The following is a 16,817-nucleotide window of genomic DNA, read 5'->3' on the forward strand; positions in this document are numbered from 1 at the left end:
TCTCACTTGGTTTTCTTTGCACGCCCTGCAAAACTCAAAATGCACAGCAGAGCTAGCCATGAGTTCTCTGCTCTGAGAGGGGCATTCTTGCGCAAGTGGGGCCCAGACAGGACCCTCAGAAGGGGTGCTGGGAGTCCCAGGAATAGGGAGGGTCTCGCCCCCAATCTCCTGCCCGCTCAGTTCCTTGAGCCTTTGTGCAGCGAGGAGCTGTCACGGGTGGAGTCCTGGTGTGAGGGCCGAGTTTTCAGCCCCATCAGGCAGCCCTCGCTGTGAGCTTTGAGGCGCGTGCGTTGTAGAGCACAGGCTTGGCCTCCAAACCTACCACAGGCCCCCATTTCCCCCATTCTGTCGGTGAGGTGGGGGGATCGGGATAATTAGGCTGGTTCTACCCGGGACCTCCCCTCCTGGCCCAGAACCTGGTTCTTCATTCCAAGATTCTTCCAGGGTGTTTGAGGGCATTTGTCTCCAGGAAACCACTTAAGCCTGGAAAAAATGCAGGCATGAAGCTAATCCCACCCTGACTGAGCACTCGAGGAGTTAGACACAGGCCTTGGGAGCCTGTCCTTAATGTGTCTCCTCTGAGCACTGGTATCCAGGCCACCTACCACGTTTGCTCCGCAATGCAGGGTGCAAGCACCGAAGGCACCGGCTGGGCAGGACCCATGGGTCAGGAGGGAGCTCAAGGGCACAGAGGCAGAATGCCAGTCCTGGCAGGAACAGCTGCTGTCCCACAGAGGAGGGGTAGTGTTTAAACCCACCTATGGAGAGGCCAGGTCCCAGGCGCAGCCTGTGCATAGCCCCCCTTCTTGGGTAAGACCGGCCTGAGGGGTCCGGGTTTCTGAGTTCCTCAGGTGCTTTACCTGCCGAGTCAACAATGTTGAGCCCTCTACCTGGGCTGCTCTCCAGATCATCGCCAGGCCCGCCTCTACTGTTTCTGAGCCATATGTCCATTCAAGTGACTTTGCTTCCAACCCCCACCAGACTGGGGCTGGAACCACATGTCACTGCTCCCAGCAGAGCTGTTTGTGGGAATCTAGAAAAGGGCAGATGACCAATGAATATTCTACCTGTGTGTGTCTGCAGCACATGGGATAACTTAAATTGCTGGGCCAGGTGCTTGATTTGGGCATTGCCAGATACCCTCCATAAATGCATCTATATCCAACGGCATTAAGGGATCTTGGCCTGGCCAGTGTTGCTCAGTGGTTGAACTGTTCAATTCCTGGTGAGGGCAGGGTTGTGGGCCCCAGTAGGGGACATGCAGGAAGCAGCCAATTGATTCATTGGTGTTTTGATCTCTGAATTCAAATACATATTTTAAAAAGGGAATCCTGATTTTTCCCAACTTTGCCAGCACTGGTGGGTTAGTAAACTGATGACTAACAATCATTTTAGGGTTGGCTTTTTATAAAGCAGGTATATCTCCCCACCTCCCACACACACACACACACGCAAATTCATTTGTATGATCTTGGCTCATTGGGCTGCTAGTTACAGATCTGTAAAACCTTGGAAGAAAAAGCTCCCATGTTGCCAACACGTTTGCCTTGTGGGTTTCATTCACCTATTGTGGTTTCCAGCAAAAACTAGTTTCCCCAAATGTTCCTCCACCCCCTCAGTAACAGGTTCTCCATATCTAGATGCCATCCAGAAAGTTTCCCAGCCTCCCTTGCAGTTAGGAGTGGCCATGTGATAGCAGCAGTGATGTGTCACTAACAGGAAGTACCCTTACAATTGGCATATTGCCACAATGCCCACTCCAACAGCCATCCTTGGACATAAGCCACACCAGCAACAAGGTGGGAAGAGCTTGGGTTCCTGATGCTCTGTGGCTGCTAGGTCACTCCTCATGTGGCCTGGAGGTGGGCCCAGTGCCTGGAGCAAGTCACTGCCTACTCTGAGCCCTCGGTCCCGTTAAGTGATGTAATGGTGATCCCTCAGTTCTGGGATGGGAGGCTTCAGATAAGCTAGAAGTTGAGCATCGAGGATGTACTGCCAGGAATGTGGAAGTTCAGCATCCCACAAAGGCCCACTGGGCACCTCATCACCTTGGGATCCCACCGAGGCATCATCCATGTTATGGCCTGGGAACCAGTTGGGAGGGCTTTGCCCCCACTAGCCAAGGTGTGGGGCCAATTCCATTATTGAGGGGCCTTGAGCTGAGGATGGTAAGCCCAGCTCCTATCTTCAACCTGCTCATCCACCCACCCTGCCATTTGTTCATCCTCTTACTGCCGTGTAACCGCCCACCTGCCAATTCCCCTCAAACCCTGCGAAGAGCAGCTGTGGAACTGGCTGGAGGTGAAGGCCACTGAACCAAGGGTGTTGTGCCGGAACCACCCGGAGCAAAGGCCGGAATTGGGAGGAAATGGGGCCCGTGAGGCAGGATGGTCCTTGGATTGCTGACACCATTGGTCCGCTCAGAGGCCGACAGTCCACCCTTTCCACTGCCCCAGGTGCTGAGGCATCCCGGACCCATTCCTGGGCATGGCCAGGTGCCAGGTGTCATGCCTGGGTAAGGCTGGGAGCCCTGGAGGAGAGAGACAGGACCCCTCCTCCCTGACCCGCCCTGCACCCAGCTCCTGAGTTAGGTGCCACGGGTAGGTACCAAGGCAGGAAGAGTGGGGGCCCCAGGAGACCCAGAGACTTGAGAATCAGGATCCTAAGTTTCTCAAGACTAGATCCCGAACTTCAGCTGGATGCCCCTGGGCTCTGGCTGCATAGCTCAGCTGGTTAGAGCATCGTCCCAATAAGCCAAGGCTTCCGGTTCAATCCCCAGTCAGGGCACACAGGAATCAATGTGTGCCCTGATAAATGAAATAAAAATCCACATCCCCTACCAAGACTCAAGATCCCCGAGTGGCCCTCCCTGCCCGGCTCCTTCCCCCCGCTGGCCCTTCCCCCAGCCCGGCTCATTCTCTGCCTATAAGTCTCCACTCTCCACCCAGAACGTGCCCCACCCACAGGCCCCGCATAATGGCTGCCCCAGGCCATCATTCTTGTCACCCAATCGCTTCTGAGATGGGCATTCACCTGCTGGCTGGGTCAGTGTCCTGATCCTGTGTGCCCAGTGGGCCCACCTGGTCCCCAGCGCTCGGTGCAGGGCCTTGTGCACAGCAGGTGCTGTGTGAACAGGCCTTCGCCCAGGTGTCAGGCTGTGGTTGGGTCCCCACCCCCCCTCCAGGGTAGGGTAGTGGAAGACTCATGCTGACACCAAATGGTACCCCTTCCAGGAATCTCCCTGGGGAGACAGGTTTGCATATGTTGTAATTGGTTTGCATGACTTTTCGGGAAGAGATCCCTGCCGGATTCCCCCTTTCCCCAGCAGGTTTTCCAGGAAGATGTCACACCTGGGCCTGGAAAGCTAATGGAGGTGGAAGGAGAGGAGCTGGTGTCCCCCACATCCTTCCCCCTAGAGCGGAGGGGGCGAGCCAGCGAGCCACAGATGGCCACTTGACAGTTGCGGTGTCGGAGCAGGGGCCTACACATCACATATATAATGAGAAGAGAGGGGCCTACACATCACATATATAATGAGAAGCGAGTCCTGGGGAACACTCGTGAATTACCACCACACACACACACACACACACACACACACACACACACACACTGGACTCAGCTGGGACGGCGCATGTAGGCCAGAGGGGGCCACCAGGGGGCGACAGAGGCCGGTGAGGAGTGCGGTTGTGGCGGGGGGGGGGGGGGGGGGGCGCGGGGGGGGGTTTGGGGGGTGCTAGCATTCCACCTGCGGATTTTTAGGTCCCGCCCCCTCACGGAGGAAGGTACCCAGCTTTTCGAGGGCGAATCAGAGCCACCAGAGCCCAAAGTCCTTTCTGGGTCCCCCAGCGAAGGGCCCCAAAATGACAGTGTCTGGGTACCTGATGGCATGACCCCAGGCAAGGGACTTCCCGTCTCCGTGTCCTCAGCTGTGTGGTGGGCACACGCCTGACGTCACCACTCAGCTGTGTGGTGGGCACACGCCTGACGTCACCACTCAGCTGTGTGGTGGGCACACGCCTGACGTCACCACTCAGCTGTGTGGTGGGCACACGCCTGACGTCACCACTCAGCTGTGTGATGGGCACACGCCTGACGTCACCACTCATTCGGGGTCACGGCCACTGACAGCCCCCCGCACGACCTCCATGGTGCGGTGTGCCCGACACAGGCAGATGCTCTGTGCGTGTTTGACAAGGAGCCAGAGAATAGGTTAAGAAAGGAATGAAAAGGCTCTTGGTCTGCGCCAGGTTGGTGTCACGCGGGCTCCCCGAGGCAGGGCCTCCTTCCTCCCTCCGTACAGATGGGGAAGCGGTCCCGAGAGGCCACCTCCCCCGGTGCATATGCACCAAGGACCTGGCCCCGAAGGTAAGGTGAGCAGACGTCCCGATTTTTAGCAATTTGTCCCGTGTTCCGCGCGGCGTTTTTAAAAAAAGTCCCGATTAAAAAAAAAAAAATCGGGACTTCTTTTAAACGCTGCGGGACAAATTGTTCAAAATCGGAACGTGCCGAGACCGGTTTGGCTCAGTGGATAGAGCGCCGGCCTGCGGGCTGAAAGGTCCCAGGTTCGATTCCTGTCAAGGGCATGTACCTTGGTTGCGGGCACATCCCTGGTAGGAGGTGTGCAGGAGGCAGCTGGTCGATGTTTCTCTCTCATCGATGTTTCTAGCTCTCTATCCCTCTCTCTTCCACTCTGGAAAAAATCAATAAAATATATTTTTTTAAAAATCGGGACGTCCAGTCTCCTTACCCAGAGTGTTCCCTGCGGCTCAGCCCCAGGGTGGGGCTCAGCGATGCGCTCCTGCTGGGCTCTAAAAGGAGAGTCCAGTTGGAGAAGGGGTTTAGGGGAGTCCAGCTCTCCTTAGGGGACCCCCAGCCTGGAAGGTGAACCCCAGTCCCGTGGAGAATGCGCTCCGGGGAGCTCAGAGCCCCTTCAGCCAGCCCGCTCCCCTGCAGACACTCATGTGACCGGCCCGTCCAGGGAGGAAAGGGTGCGGGCAGGTCTGGGGGCGGAGTTTGGCTGACCTGGGCGGGAGCCCCATAAATCCGCAGCCCGCGGGCCCAGGGCCGCCCCTTCCAGCCTCGCCGGGACCTCCTGCCGTCCGCGCCGAGCGGGAGCAGGACGGAGCCTTGGCCGCAACCCGACGGAGGGGGAGGCGAGGTGGACCGACAGACGGCAGGCAGGCAGGCAGGCAGGCGGGCGGGCGGGCGGACGGAGGACAGACAGACAGAAGGACAGGCAGGCAGGCAGACAAACGGACAGGCAGGCAGAAGGACAGACAGGCAGGCAGGCAGACGGGCGGGCGGGCAGGCGGGCAGGTGGGGGGACGGACAGACGGACGGGCAGACAGGCAGGCAGACAGACAGACAGGCAGGCAGGCAGACGGCGGAGGCACCCGCGTAGACGGAGGAGAGCCCGGGAGGCAGCGGACCACCAGGACCCGAAGGGAACCGGCGTGCGCCCCGCGGAGGAGGCCGAGCAGCCTCCCGCCGCCACCCGTCCCTGCCCGGCCGCCGCCGACCTCCGGGCGGGCGGGGTGGCGCCCGGTCCCGCACCTGCACACCCCCATGGCCGCCGTCGGGGCCGGGGCGCGGGCCACGTTCGGGGCCTGGGACTACGCGGTGTTCGCGCTCATGCTCCTCGTGTCCATGGGCATCGGGCTGTGGGTGGGGCTGGCGCGGGGCGGGCAGCGCAGCGCCGAGGACTTCTTCACCGGGGGCCGGCGCCTGACCGCCCTCCCCGTGGGCCTCTCGCTGGCCGCCAGCTTCATGTCGGCCGTGCAGGTGCTGGGCGTGCCCGCCGAGGCCTACCGCTACGGCCTCAAGTTCCTCTGGATGTGCCTGGGCCAGGTGCTCAACTCCCTGCTGACGGCCGCCTTCTACCTGCCGGTCTTCTACCGCCTGGGCCTCACCAGCACCTACCAGGTACTGACTGGGCAGAGGCCGGAGCCGGCCGCTGGCCGGGAGCGCGGGGGTGCCGCGGGGGAGCCCTGGGGCTTTGGGCTGCTGTGCAGGCACACAGAGGGGCTCCTGGGCGCTCTGTGCCCGCCCCCGCCATGTAGGCACCCCGGTGGGCAGGGTTCCGGGAAGAGGCCCCAGGCAGTGGGCCAGGGGCAGGAAGGAGGAAGAGCAGTGTTCTGGTCTCTTCTTCGGTGGAAGCCCGCAGGGGGTGGGGCCCTGTTTGCACTCACCTGTGGACAGGCACACACCTGCCCCCGGCATGTTCCAGCATGCACACGCCTGAGTGCCGTCGGAGGGCGGGCTGGAGATTCCAAACCTGTCTTCCCCTCTGTCTCCCACTCTGAGCTCAGAGTTCCCCTGTGTCCAACCCGGCTAATTGCAGGACCTTCCTTAGGCGGTGGGCGAAGTGATTAAAATCGAGGCTAGTAACTGTTGGCCACGAGTGTGTGTGTGGTGAGGGGACGTGTACACACATGCCATGGGCACAGGCATGGAGGTGGTGGGTGTGCACAGGTGTGTGAGGGCTGGTGGGAATGTGTGTCTTTGGTCAAGGTTCCCACGGGCAAGAGTGCCGAGACCAAAGCTGTCCTCTGGAGAGAGGGCAGGAGCCACGGGGACGGGGGCAGGACCCCAGAGGTCCCGCGCCCCGAGGTAGGACCTGTGCAGGTGACCAGAGCACTGGCTCCTTCTTGCAGTACCTGGAGCTTCGTTTCAGCCGAGCTGTGCGGCTCTGTGGGACCCTGCAGTACCTGATGGCCACAGTGAGCGGCCTGGGCCCCGCCCTCTCCCGCAGGGTCCCGCCTGCGTCCGCCCCGCCCACAGCCCTCCTCCATCCTTCACCACCTCTCCCCGTGGGCCCCAACCTCCACCCACAAGGCTCTGCCCACGCTCTGCCCACTTCACTCAGGTCTACTGGCCTCCCGCTTCTGCCAGACCTGACCGGACCTGACCCAGCCCCCACTTGCATGGCCCCGCCCACCTGCCTCCTCTCTGCCCCAAACACTCTCCTTCTCCCATCTCTGGATTCATCCCCAGGCACCACAACCGCCACCCTACCTCCCGCTCCCCCCTGCAGGTGCTATACACGGGCATCGTGATCTACGCCCCTGCACTCATCCTGAACCAAGGTCTGGCCCTGGGAGGTCAGGGGAGGCTGTCTGGGGTGCTGCCAAGGCTTACAGGGTCTACCAGAGGCGGCGGCAGGGGCTGTCCCAGGGCCACTTGGGAGGGAAGACTCCTGGAGAGAGGAGAGCCCAAGACACTGGAGTCCAGATTGGCACCCCACTTGGTGGCCTAATGGGGGGATTTCCTTGAACAGTGACCGGGCTGGACATCTGGGGGTCACTCCTGTCCACTGGAATTATCTGCACACTGTACACCACTGTGGTGAGTGACCCCCGCCCCCTCGGACCCCACTGGGGAGCTTCAGGCCCGCTGGAGAGGGGAGACCCTGGGCTGGCTGTCTATCCTCCCTTCTATTCCTTCCTCCTGAGAAAACCCGGTGTCAGCTGGGCCTGCTTCCTCATCTCTACAATGAAAGACTATGTGAAAGGCCTGTTGGTTAGGGTGCAGGGATAAGGCAGCTTCAGGCCTGGCTGGATCCAGGGGCTACAACAGGGTCCTCTGTGTACCTCTGCCACCTCTAGGGTTCCATCAGCTCCGGGCATCCCTCCCTTTGGCAGGAAGTGAGTTCCTATCTCAGGATGGGCTGGCTAAAGGCCAGGAGGGCTCTGTTTGGCTGACTCTGGTCTTGTGCGCAGAATGAGCAGAGGTTTGCGGGCTGGGATCTTCCTTTTTTAAATGGAATTTATTGAGGTGACATTGGTTAATGAAAGTGTATAGGTTTCAGGTGTACACGTCTATAATGCATCCTCTGTATGCCGTACTGTGTGTTCACCGGCCCAAGTCTCCTTCCATCACCACTCACCCCCCCCCATGCCCTCTTCCCCCTCCCCGACTCCTTCCTCTTCCGTCATCGCCATGTTGTTGTCTGTGTCCATGAGGTTTTTGGGTGTTTTTTTTGTTTGTTTTGTTTTGTTTTTTTGCTTAATTCCTTCCTCTTTTGGGGTTTGGATATTCTAATTGGCTATTCTTGGAGCTGGGAGCAGGCTTGACCTCACCTGACCAGGCTATGAGGGAAAAGGGGCTTCTCCACAGGAAAATGCAGGGGCTGCCATGGGAATGTAAAAGCATGGAAGCTGGGAGGGTAATCACGGCAAGTAATAATAATGGTAATAATAATAATAATAATAATAATAGCAGCCATCACTCACTCACTGACCACTTCTGTGTGCCATTCCAAATATTTTTCTCATATTAACTAATTTTATTCTTACATCACCATAAGGAGAGTGCTGTTATTTGTTTTAATTGATTCTAGAGAGAGGAAAGGGGAGGAGAGAGAGAGAGAAACATCCATCAGTTGCCTCTCGAACACACCCCGACAGAAGATCCAACCCCTGCCCCAATTGGGAATCAAACTCGCCACTTTTCCTTGTGTGGGACGGCACTCCAACCTACTGAGCCACACCAGCCAGGGCAGGAGAGTACTGTTATTAACCCTACTTTACAGATTGGAAACTGAGGCAGAAAGGGGCATTGGTCCTAGCTACTGCTGGAGGCCAGGCCAGACTGGCCCCAGCCAGGTCTCCTATCTGCTCCCTCTTTGCCTCCCTCTGTCCTGTCTTGCAGGCCCCAGACAGGTCTCTGTCTGACCCCCTCTCTCCCTCTCTGTCACATCCTGCAGGGCGGCATGAAGGCTGTGATCTGGACTGATGTGTTCCAGGTTGTGGTGATGCTGGCTGGCTTCTGGGTTGTCCTGGTTCGTGGGATCATGCTTGGGGGCGGGCCCAGGCAGGTGTTCAAGCTTGCCCAGAACCACTCCCGGATCAACCTGTTGGAGTGAGTGAAAATGTGAGGGGGCTAATGTAAATAGATGGAGCAGGCATCCCTCTCCCCTGGGAGAAGCCAGCCAGTGCCTACTGCTCCAGGAAGACTACCCTGATCCCCTCCCCAGGATCCCCAAAGACAGCACCCAGCACCCCTTCTCTGTACTCCCCTACCCCCACCTCCAAACAGACTGGGAACTGAAGGCTCTCTGAGGTCCCAGCTGGGCACAGGAAGAATGGTTTTGGAACACAAGCACAGATGACTCAGTAAACAAATACATGAATTTTCAATCAGGCAAACTCCTACTCACACTTCAAAACCCATCCCAAATGTCCCCTTAAGGCCCTGAAGGGTAATAGCCATCTGGGGCCCTGGGAAAAGGGAATTCAACGTGGTATCCCCACATGGATGGCTTGCCCTGCCCTCCTCCAGCTTTGACCCAGACCCCCGGAGCCGGTACACATTCTGGACTCTTACGGTGGGCGGCACGCTGGTGTGGCTCTCCATGTACGGCGTGAACCAAGCACAGGTGCAGCGCTATGTGGGCTGCCGCACAGAGAAGCAGGCCAAGCTGTAAGTGTTTGGGGGAGGGGGGATGGGATGGGGATCTCTAGGATGCACATCCGCCCCCCCATCCCCGCATCCCCAGCCTGAGGCACCCCTCCCCCCAGGGCCCTGCTCATCAACCAGGTGGGCCTGTTCCTGATTGTGTGCAGCGCTGCTGCTTGTGGCATCGTCATGTTCACACTCTACATGGACTGCGACCCCCTCCTCACAGGGCGTATTTCTGCCCCCGACCAGGTGAGTGTGGTCCGGGCTCCCAGGCCACTCCGGACCCCGCCCCCACTCTGAATCTCCATGTGGATGAATCTCTGGGGGTGACGGTGGGAGAGCTTTCCTAGCAGCCTGAGCAAAGGTGCAGAAGCAGGAGAGAGCTTGGCTCAGAGGAGGACCTGGGGGGCAATGAGGAGCCATGGTGGATGTGAGCAGGAGAGGGGCACATCCAGATCCAGAGTCAGCCTCCCTGAGGGGCATCAGGGAGAAGATGGGACTGTGGTCCAAGGCAGTGATGGTGTTGATGTTAACAATGATGACCAGCTCCCGTGTCCCACCCGCCGACCCTGTGCCTCACGCTGTTCCCTCCCTTCACAAGCAGTGAGTGTCCCCTCACATCTTCCATATGTGACAAGGCCGAGGATGTCACGGTGCCCACTTTACAGATGAGCAAACTGAGGCTGGAGGGGGCAGAGGCAACTGTCTAAGGTCCGTAGGCAAGTCAAGGGCAGCTAAGCCACAGGGTACAGGGTGGACAGAGGCTGCAAGGCTATTGCATCTGCCATCCTCTGGGGTCAGAATCCTGACTGCCCGACTGCAACCTTCAGCCTCACTGTCCTCGTCCATAAAGCGATGACACGGGGCCCTGCCTCCCCGAGATCCCAGGGCTCTGTGCGTGGCGGGGCTCAGTGGCAATCACAGGTGCATCCATCAACAAACACACACTGAGTGCCCACTGTGAGCCCAGCCTGCACTGGGCGCTGGGGCCATGCAGGGTGAGGGCAGACAGAAGCCCCAGCCTCTGGGTCCTCCTGTCCTGGAGGCTGACCCCCACCTCCCCCCAGTACATGCCCCTGCTCGTGCTGGACATCTTCAAGGACATGCCTGGCGTCCCCGGCCTCTTCCTGGCCTGTGCCTACAGCGGCACCCTCAGGTGAGTGGCCCTGCTTGCTCGCCCCGCCATGTCCGAGCCGCTCAGAGCCCTGTCCCTGCCAGCCGCCCCCCTTCGGGATAGAACGCTCTGGACCCCGTCTGCCATTTACAGCTCCTGCTTGGTTCCCAGCAGGCAGACCAGGTGGGTCTGGCAGAGTGGGGTCTTCCCCTCAGTCCCGGGCAGCCACATCTGGCCCCCCTTTCTTCCTTCTCTCCGCCCTTCTTCCCCAGACAAATGTCTGTGGAGAGCTACTCTGTTGTAAAGCTGCTGTTTTACATCCTGGGGGCACCGCCGCGACCTCTCAGTCCCCTCTCCTGCCCTCAGGGGACTCACATCCTGGTGGTCTTACCTCTCCCATAACTTCTGGCCACAGGGTGACCAGAGTCCCAGGTGGCAGTTCTCTGCACCCCATTACTCCTCTGTAACAAGAGCGTGTGTCATCCGTGTCCCTGGTTATGGGGATCCCTGCTCATGTGTGTGTGAGTGTGTGTGTGTGTGTGTGTGTGTGTGTGTGGGTGGAGGGGGCGGGGGGATCTCAAGTCTGTGGAGTGGGGGTGGGGTAGGCATCTTCTCCACTCTGGGGAGTCTATCACCCATGCCTCTGCCGCGGCTAGGTGGGGTCCTGGCAGGTGAGATGGTGTGGCCAGCCTCTGGGTATGGGCTGACCGCACCCTCTCCCTCCCCGCCGGCCCCAGCACCGCATCCACCAGCATCAACGCCATGGCCGCGGTCACGGTGGAGGACCTCATCAAGCCGCGGCTGCCCGGCCTGGCCCCCCGCAAGCTCGTCTTCGTCTCCAAGGGGCTCTGTGAGTTGGGGGGTCGGGGTGGGGGGCCAGGGAGCCTCTCCTCGCTGACGGTGCCCCCCTCGCTGCAGCGCTCATTTACGGCTCGGCCTGCATCTCCGTGGCGGCTCTGTCTTCGCTGCTGGGGGGCGGGGTCCTCCAGGTGAGCCCTCGCCCCGGAGGTCAGGGCGGTCCCTCTCTCTCTGGGTTCCGTCTGCCACCAGCCACCTGGGAGGCGGTGGGGGAAGGGGAGGCGGTGCGGGGAGGGGAAGAGGTGGCCTGGGGCAGGCAGAGACTGGATGTGGGATCTATCGCATCCGCATCCCTTAGGGGAGAGAATGGGCATCTTTGCCTCCAACCCAGGGGAGACAGAAACGGGCTTCCCCTCCCTGGGGAAACTGAGGCACAGCAGAAGCTCAGGCCCGCAGGGGGATTCCCAGCGGGTAAACTGAGACTGGGGAGGTGTGTGGTTCTGCCCTCAGCCACACACTCCCCCCCCCCCCCCCCCCCCGCTCCGCAGGGCTCCTTCACTGTCATGGGCGTCCTCAGCGGCCCCCTCCTCGGAGCCTTCTCCCTGGGGATCTTCCTCCCAGCGAGCAACACGCCGGTGAGTGCTGCCGCCGGGGGCGTGGCCGGTGCTGGGGCGGGGCCGGGGCGGGGCCAGCCGCTCCCAGGCTGACTCGCTCCGCCCCCAGGGCGTCCTCTCCGGGCTGCTGGCCGGCCTGGTCGTCTCCCTGTGGGTGGCCGTGGGCGCCACGCTGTACCCGCCCACAGCGAAGAGCATGGGGGTGCTGCCGTCCTCCGCGGCGGACTGTGCGGGCCCCTCCGCCAACGCCTCTGGCCTCCTGGGCCCGCTCCTCATCGCCAACGCCTCCGGGGGGGCCACCAGGTGAGACCCTGTGGTCAGGAGGGGACCCTAACCTGAGTCCCAATGAGGAGGAGGACGGGCGTGGTCAGAGGTGAGGAAAGGGCGTTCCCAGCTGAGGGACCGAGGGGTCCCAGGTTCAAATCAGTGCACTGGCTAAGGTGAGGCTGCAGTGGATTTAAAGTGGGAAGAAAGAATAGGACACGAGGTCCAGCCGGAGGACTTTGGTCCGATTTATTTATTTATTTTTAAATATATTTTATTGATTTTTTACAGAGAGGAAGGAAGAGAGATAGAGAGCCAGAAATGTTGATGAGAGAGAAACATCAACCAGCTGCCTCTTGCACACCCCCTACGGGGGATATGCCCACAACCAACGTACATGCCCTTGACCGGAACGGAACCTGGGACCTTTCAGTCCGCAGACCGATGCTCTACCACTAAGCCAAACCGGTTTCAGCGGATTTTTTTTTTTTTTAAATTAACAAGTGTCTTCCATATTTTCTTTTATTTTTTTAGTATATATATTTTTGTTGAATTCAGAGAGGAAGATAGAGGGAGAGAGAGATAGAAACATCAACGATGAGAGAGAATCATTGGTTGGCTGCCTCCTGCACAGCCCCCACACTGCCCACAACCTGGGCATGTGCCCTCGACTGGAATTAAACCTGAGACCCTTCAGTCCACAGGCTGATGCTCTATTCTCTGAGCCAAACCAGCTAGGGCTTTGGTGGTCTGATTTTTTTCGTAGTGACATCATTTACAGACCATAAAATTAATCATGTAAGCCCAGCCCGTGTGGCTCTGTGGTTGAGAGTCAACCTATGAACCAGCCAGGAGGTCACAGTTGGGTTCTTGGCTTCCCAGTCAGGCACATGCCCAGGTTGCAGGCTCCATCCCCAATAGGGGCGTGCAGGAGGCAGCCAATCAATGATTCTCTCTCATCATTGAGGTTTCTCTCTCTCCCTCCCCCTTCCTCTCTGAAATCAATAAAAATATATTTTAAAAATTAGTCATTTAAAGTGGGTTTTAGTATATTTGCACAATTATACAACCACCACCACTAACTCAAGAAATTTTTCATCATTTCAAAAAGAAGCCATGTGCCAATTAGCAGTCACTTCCTATTCCCCAGCCCCTGGCAACTACTAATGCACTTTCTGTCACTATGTATTTGTCTCTTCTGGACATTTCATATGAAGGGATTCATTCAGTGTGTGGCCTCCTCCGTTTGACCTCTCTCCCTAGCATGATGTGTGCCAGGTTCATCCATGTGGTAGCGCTTGCCATTGCTTCATCCCTCTTAGTGGCTGAGTCACACTTATTGTGTGGGTCCACCGAATTTTGTTTGTCCGTGCATCCATTGATGGATACTTTGGTTGTTTCTACTTTTTGGTGAATGTGACCAGTGCTGCTGTGAACATTCATGTACACGTTTTGGTGTGGACATATGTTTCATTTCTCTTGGTCTATACCTGGGTGTGGGATTGCTGGGTCACCTGGTGAGTCTATGTTTAGCTTTTTGAGGAGCCACCAGACTGTCTTCTACAGCAGTTGCACCATTTCACACCCCCACAAGCATGAGTTTCCATTTCTCCACCAACACTCATCATTTTCCTTTTTTTAATTTAATTTAATTAATTAATTTATTTAATATATCTATTGATTTTTTTACAGAGAGGAAGGGAGAGGGATAGAGAGTCAGAAACGTTGATCAGCTGTCTCCTGCACATTCCCTACTAGGGATGTGCCCACAACCAAGGCACATGCTATTGGCTGGAATCAAACTTGGGACCTTTCAGTCCACAGGCCAATGCTCTATCCACTGAGCCAAACCAGTTAGGGCGTCATTTTCCTTTTTAAAAATTCTAGCCATCCTGTGGGTGTGAGGTGGTATCTCATTGTGGCTTGGATTTGCATTTCTCTAATGACAAATGATGCTGATCATCTTTTCATGTGCTTGTTGGCCATAAGTATGTCTTCTTCGGAGAAATGTCTATTTAAACTCTTTGTTCATTTTCAAATTGGGTTTTTTTATTGTTGAGTTGTAATTTAAGTATTCTCTATATCTTTATATATTCTGGATACTAGATCCTTATTAAATTGTGGTTTGCAAATATCTTCTCCCATTCTGTGGATTGTGTGTGTGTGTGTGTTAGGTTTTTTAATTGAATTTATTGAGGTGACATTGGTTAATAAAACCACACAAGTCTCAAGAGCACAACTCAATAACACATCATCTGCACACCGCAGCGTGCACTCAGCCCCAGTCTGTGGGTTGTCTTTTCTTCTCTTGACAATGTTCTTTGATGCACAAGAATTTTTAATTTTTATCAAGTCCAGTTTATCTATGTTTTCTTCAGTTGCTTGTGGTTTTGGTGTTATACCCAAGTAACGATTGCCAAACCCAAAGTCATAAAGACTCACGCCTATGTTTTCTTCTAAGAGTTTAGTGTGGTTTTATTCTGAGGACAGCAGGGAGCCACAGAGGGCAATGAGCAGAGGCAAGAGGTTACCTGAGTTCCATGTTGGTAACACCCCCTCTGGCTGTGTGAGGGAAAAGGCTTGAGGTGAGGGCAGGAGAGTGGGAGAGAAGTCTTTGGCTACTGCACACATCTGGGTGACCAGTAATGGAGGGCTGGGCTGGGCTGTGGCAGTGAAGATGGAAGGAAGGGAAAGGACTGAGAGTGGCTTCTGGACTCAGGCTCGTCTCTCCCACCCCCAGAATGGACCCCGGTCGACCCAGCTTGGCTGACAGCTTCTACGCCATTTCCTATCTGTATTATGGTGCCCTGGGCACACTGAGCACCGTGCTGTGTGGAGCCCTCGTCAGCTACCTGACCGGTAAGCAGGGCTTCTGGCTTCCTCAGAGGTCCCCCTGGCCATCCCTCTGCCTCCAGGACCCACTGGGCAGGAAGAAGAGGAGGGAAGCCCCCATTGGCCAAGCGGTCACTATATACTGGACACATCTGCGCCTTTATGCTGTGTCATCCTCAGGACCACCCTGCACCTTGCAGGGCTTGTCCTATTTTGCAAAGGCAGAAACGGAGACGCCCGCACAGCCCCAAAGGTTAAGTTCTTGCCGGAGAATGTGGGGTAAGGCAGCGAGGTGCTGTCCGTGGTGCTGAAACACCTTCTCCTCTGGACTTTGGCCGCTACGCATTCCACAGGGAATTCTGAACCCCACAAAGAAGTGAAAAGAGATAAAGAGAAATCAATAGTCACAACAGCACCCGTTCCAGCTTTCTTTCTTTTTTTTATTAAATTATTATCTGAGTACATATTTTAACCTCCCCCCCCTCCCATACATACCCTTCCTCCCCAGAGTTTTGTGTCCATTGGTTGTACTTATATGCATGTATACAAGTCCTTCGGTTGATCTATTATCTCCCCCAGATCCCCCGTTCCAGCTTTCTGAGCGTAGACTTTACATTTACCAGGCGTTTATTGAGTCTGTCTCTGTGCTGTGTACAGAACCACACACACTGGCCCCTCCTGGCCACCCACTGATGTGTACATGAGAAAACTGAAGCCTGGCTGGGGGCAGAGGCTTGCCAGGGTCGCCCCGTGGGTTACTACCAGATCTTGGATTGGAGTCCATCTGAGCTCTCCCTTCCCTCCCCAGTCTCGTTTTGGCCACCCCTCACTTAATGACCCCCGTTCTCTCTGACCCCCAGGCCCAACCAAGCGCAGTGCCCTGCATCCTGGTTTGCTGTGGTGGGACCTCACATCGCAGACAGCATCCGTGGCTCCCAAGAAAGAAGTGGCTACCCAGGATGACAGCTTGGTGAAGGTCAGTCCTGCAGAGGGGACATTGATAGAGCCCAGGAAGAGGAGAAAAGAAGTCAGCGGAGGAAGGGCGGTCTCCATGGAGGGAACAGCAAGTGTGAAGGCCCTGAGGCTGGAATAGGTTTGAAGAGGGGCATTGGGGAGGCATCTATTGGCTGAAATGTTTTAAAGCTCCCTCCAGCTGCTGTGGGGAAATATTTATTTTCTTGAAGGGTAACAGGCAGAGAGTCAGAGAGAGAATGGAGGCAAGCATGCATGCAAGCACTGATGGCCTGGACTGTAGATGCCATGGGCATGGGGAAGAGAAGTGGATGGAGACTTTGGAGACCGAGGGAAGTGGCTGAGGCGCTGGACAAGAGGACACTGTGCAGCCCTGCCCAATGTCTGGCCCAGGACCCATCCTCCCAGGCCCTCAGCGTCCCTGGGAGATGAGCTAACACAGAAGAAGGAATCACTGAAGGGATCTTTCTTTTCTCCTCTCCGCAGGGGGCCGAGGAACTGCCTCCCAGGGCCAAGAGGCCTCCTGGCTTCCTGCCCACGACCGAGGACCAGCTGCTCTTCCTGGGGCAGAAGGAGGTGAACGGAGCCAGCTCTGGCTCGTGGAACCCCGGCAGAGGGCGTGAGGGTGGCCGTGACCTGCGGGAGACAGACCTCTGAACCAGCCCAGGGCTGGCCGCCTGGAATGGAAACTCATGGGGAAGCCCCACCTCCAGACAGCAGTTAGCCTTAGACGCTGTACCCCTGCAAGCACCCTCAAAGCGAGGCTGGAATTTTCCATACCTACAATAAAAAGACGTTGGAATCCCCTCTGGAGAACATGG

General features: G+C 57.0%; 1 protein-coding gene across 1 annotated transcript; it reads left to right on the top strand.

Moving 5' to 3' along the window:
• Positions 1–5,568: 5,568 nt before the first annotated feature.
• Positions 5,569–16,817, top strand: SLC5A5 (solute carrier family 5 member 5; the record flags this gene model as incomplete). Its single annotated transcript, XM_084885915.1, has 15 exons — positions 5,569–5,925; positions 6,657–6,722; positions 7,037–7,088; positions 7,280–7,347; positions 8,708–8,862; positions 9,283–9,423; positions 9,522–9,651; positions 10,470–10,558; positions 11,254–11,366; positions 11,435–11,505; positions 11,863–11,949; positions 12,038–12,231; positions 14,933–15,051; positions 15,885–16,000; positions 16,483–16,817. The coding sequence occupies 15 exons, from the start codon at positions 5,569–5,571 to the stop codon at positions 16,651–16,653; spliced, it is 1,929 nt and encodes a 642-aa protein (XP_084742041.1). The 3' UTR covers positions 16,654–16,817.

Source organism: Pipistrellus hanaki (assembly GCF_964339955.1).
Source record: "Pipistrellus hanaki genome assembly, chromosome: 5".
Lineage (NCBI taxonomy): Eukaryota > Metazoa > Chordata > Mammalia > Chiroptera > Vespertilionidae > Pipistrellus > Pipistrellus hanaki.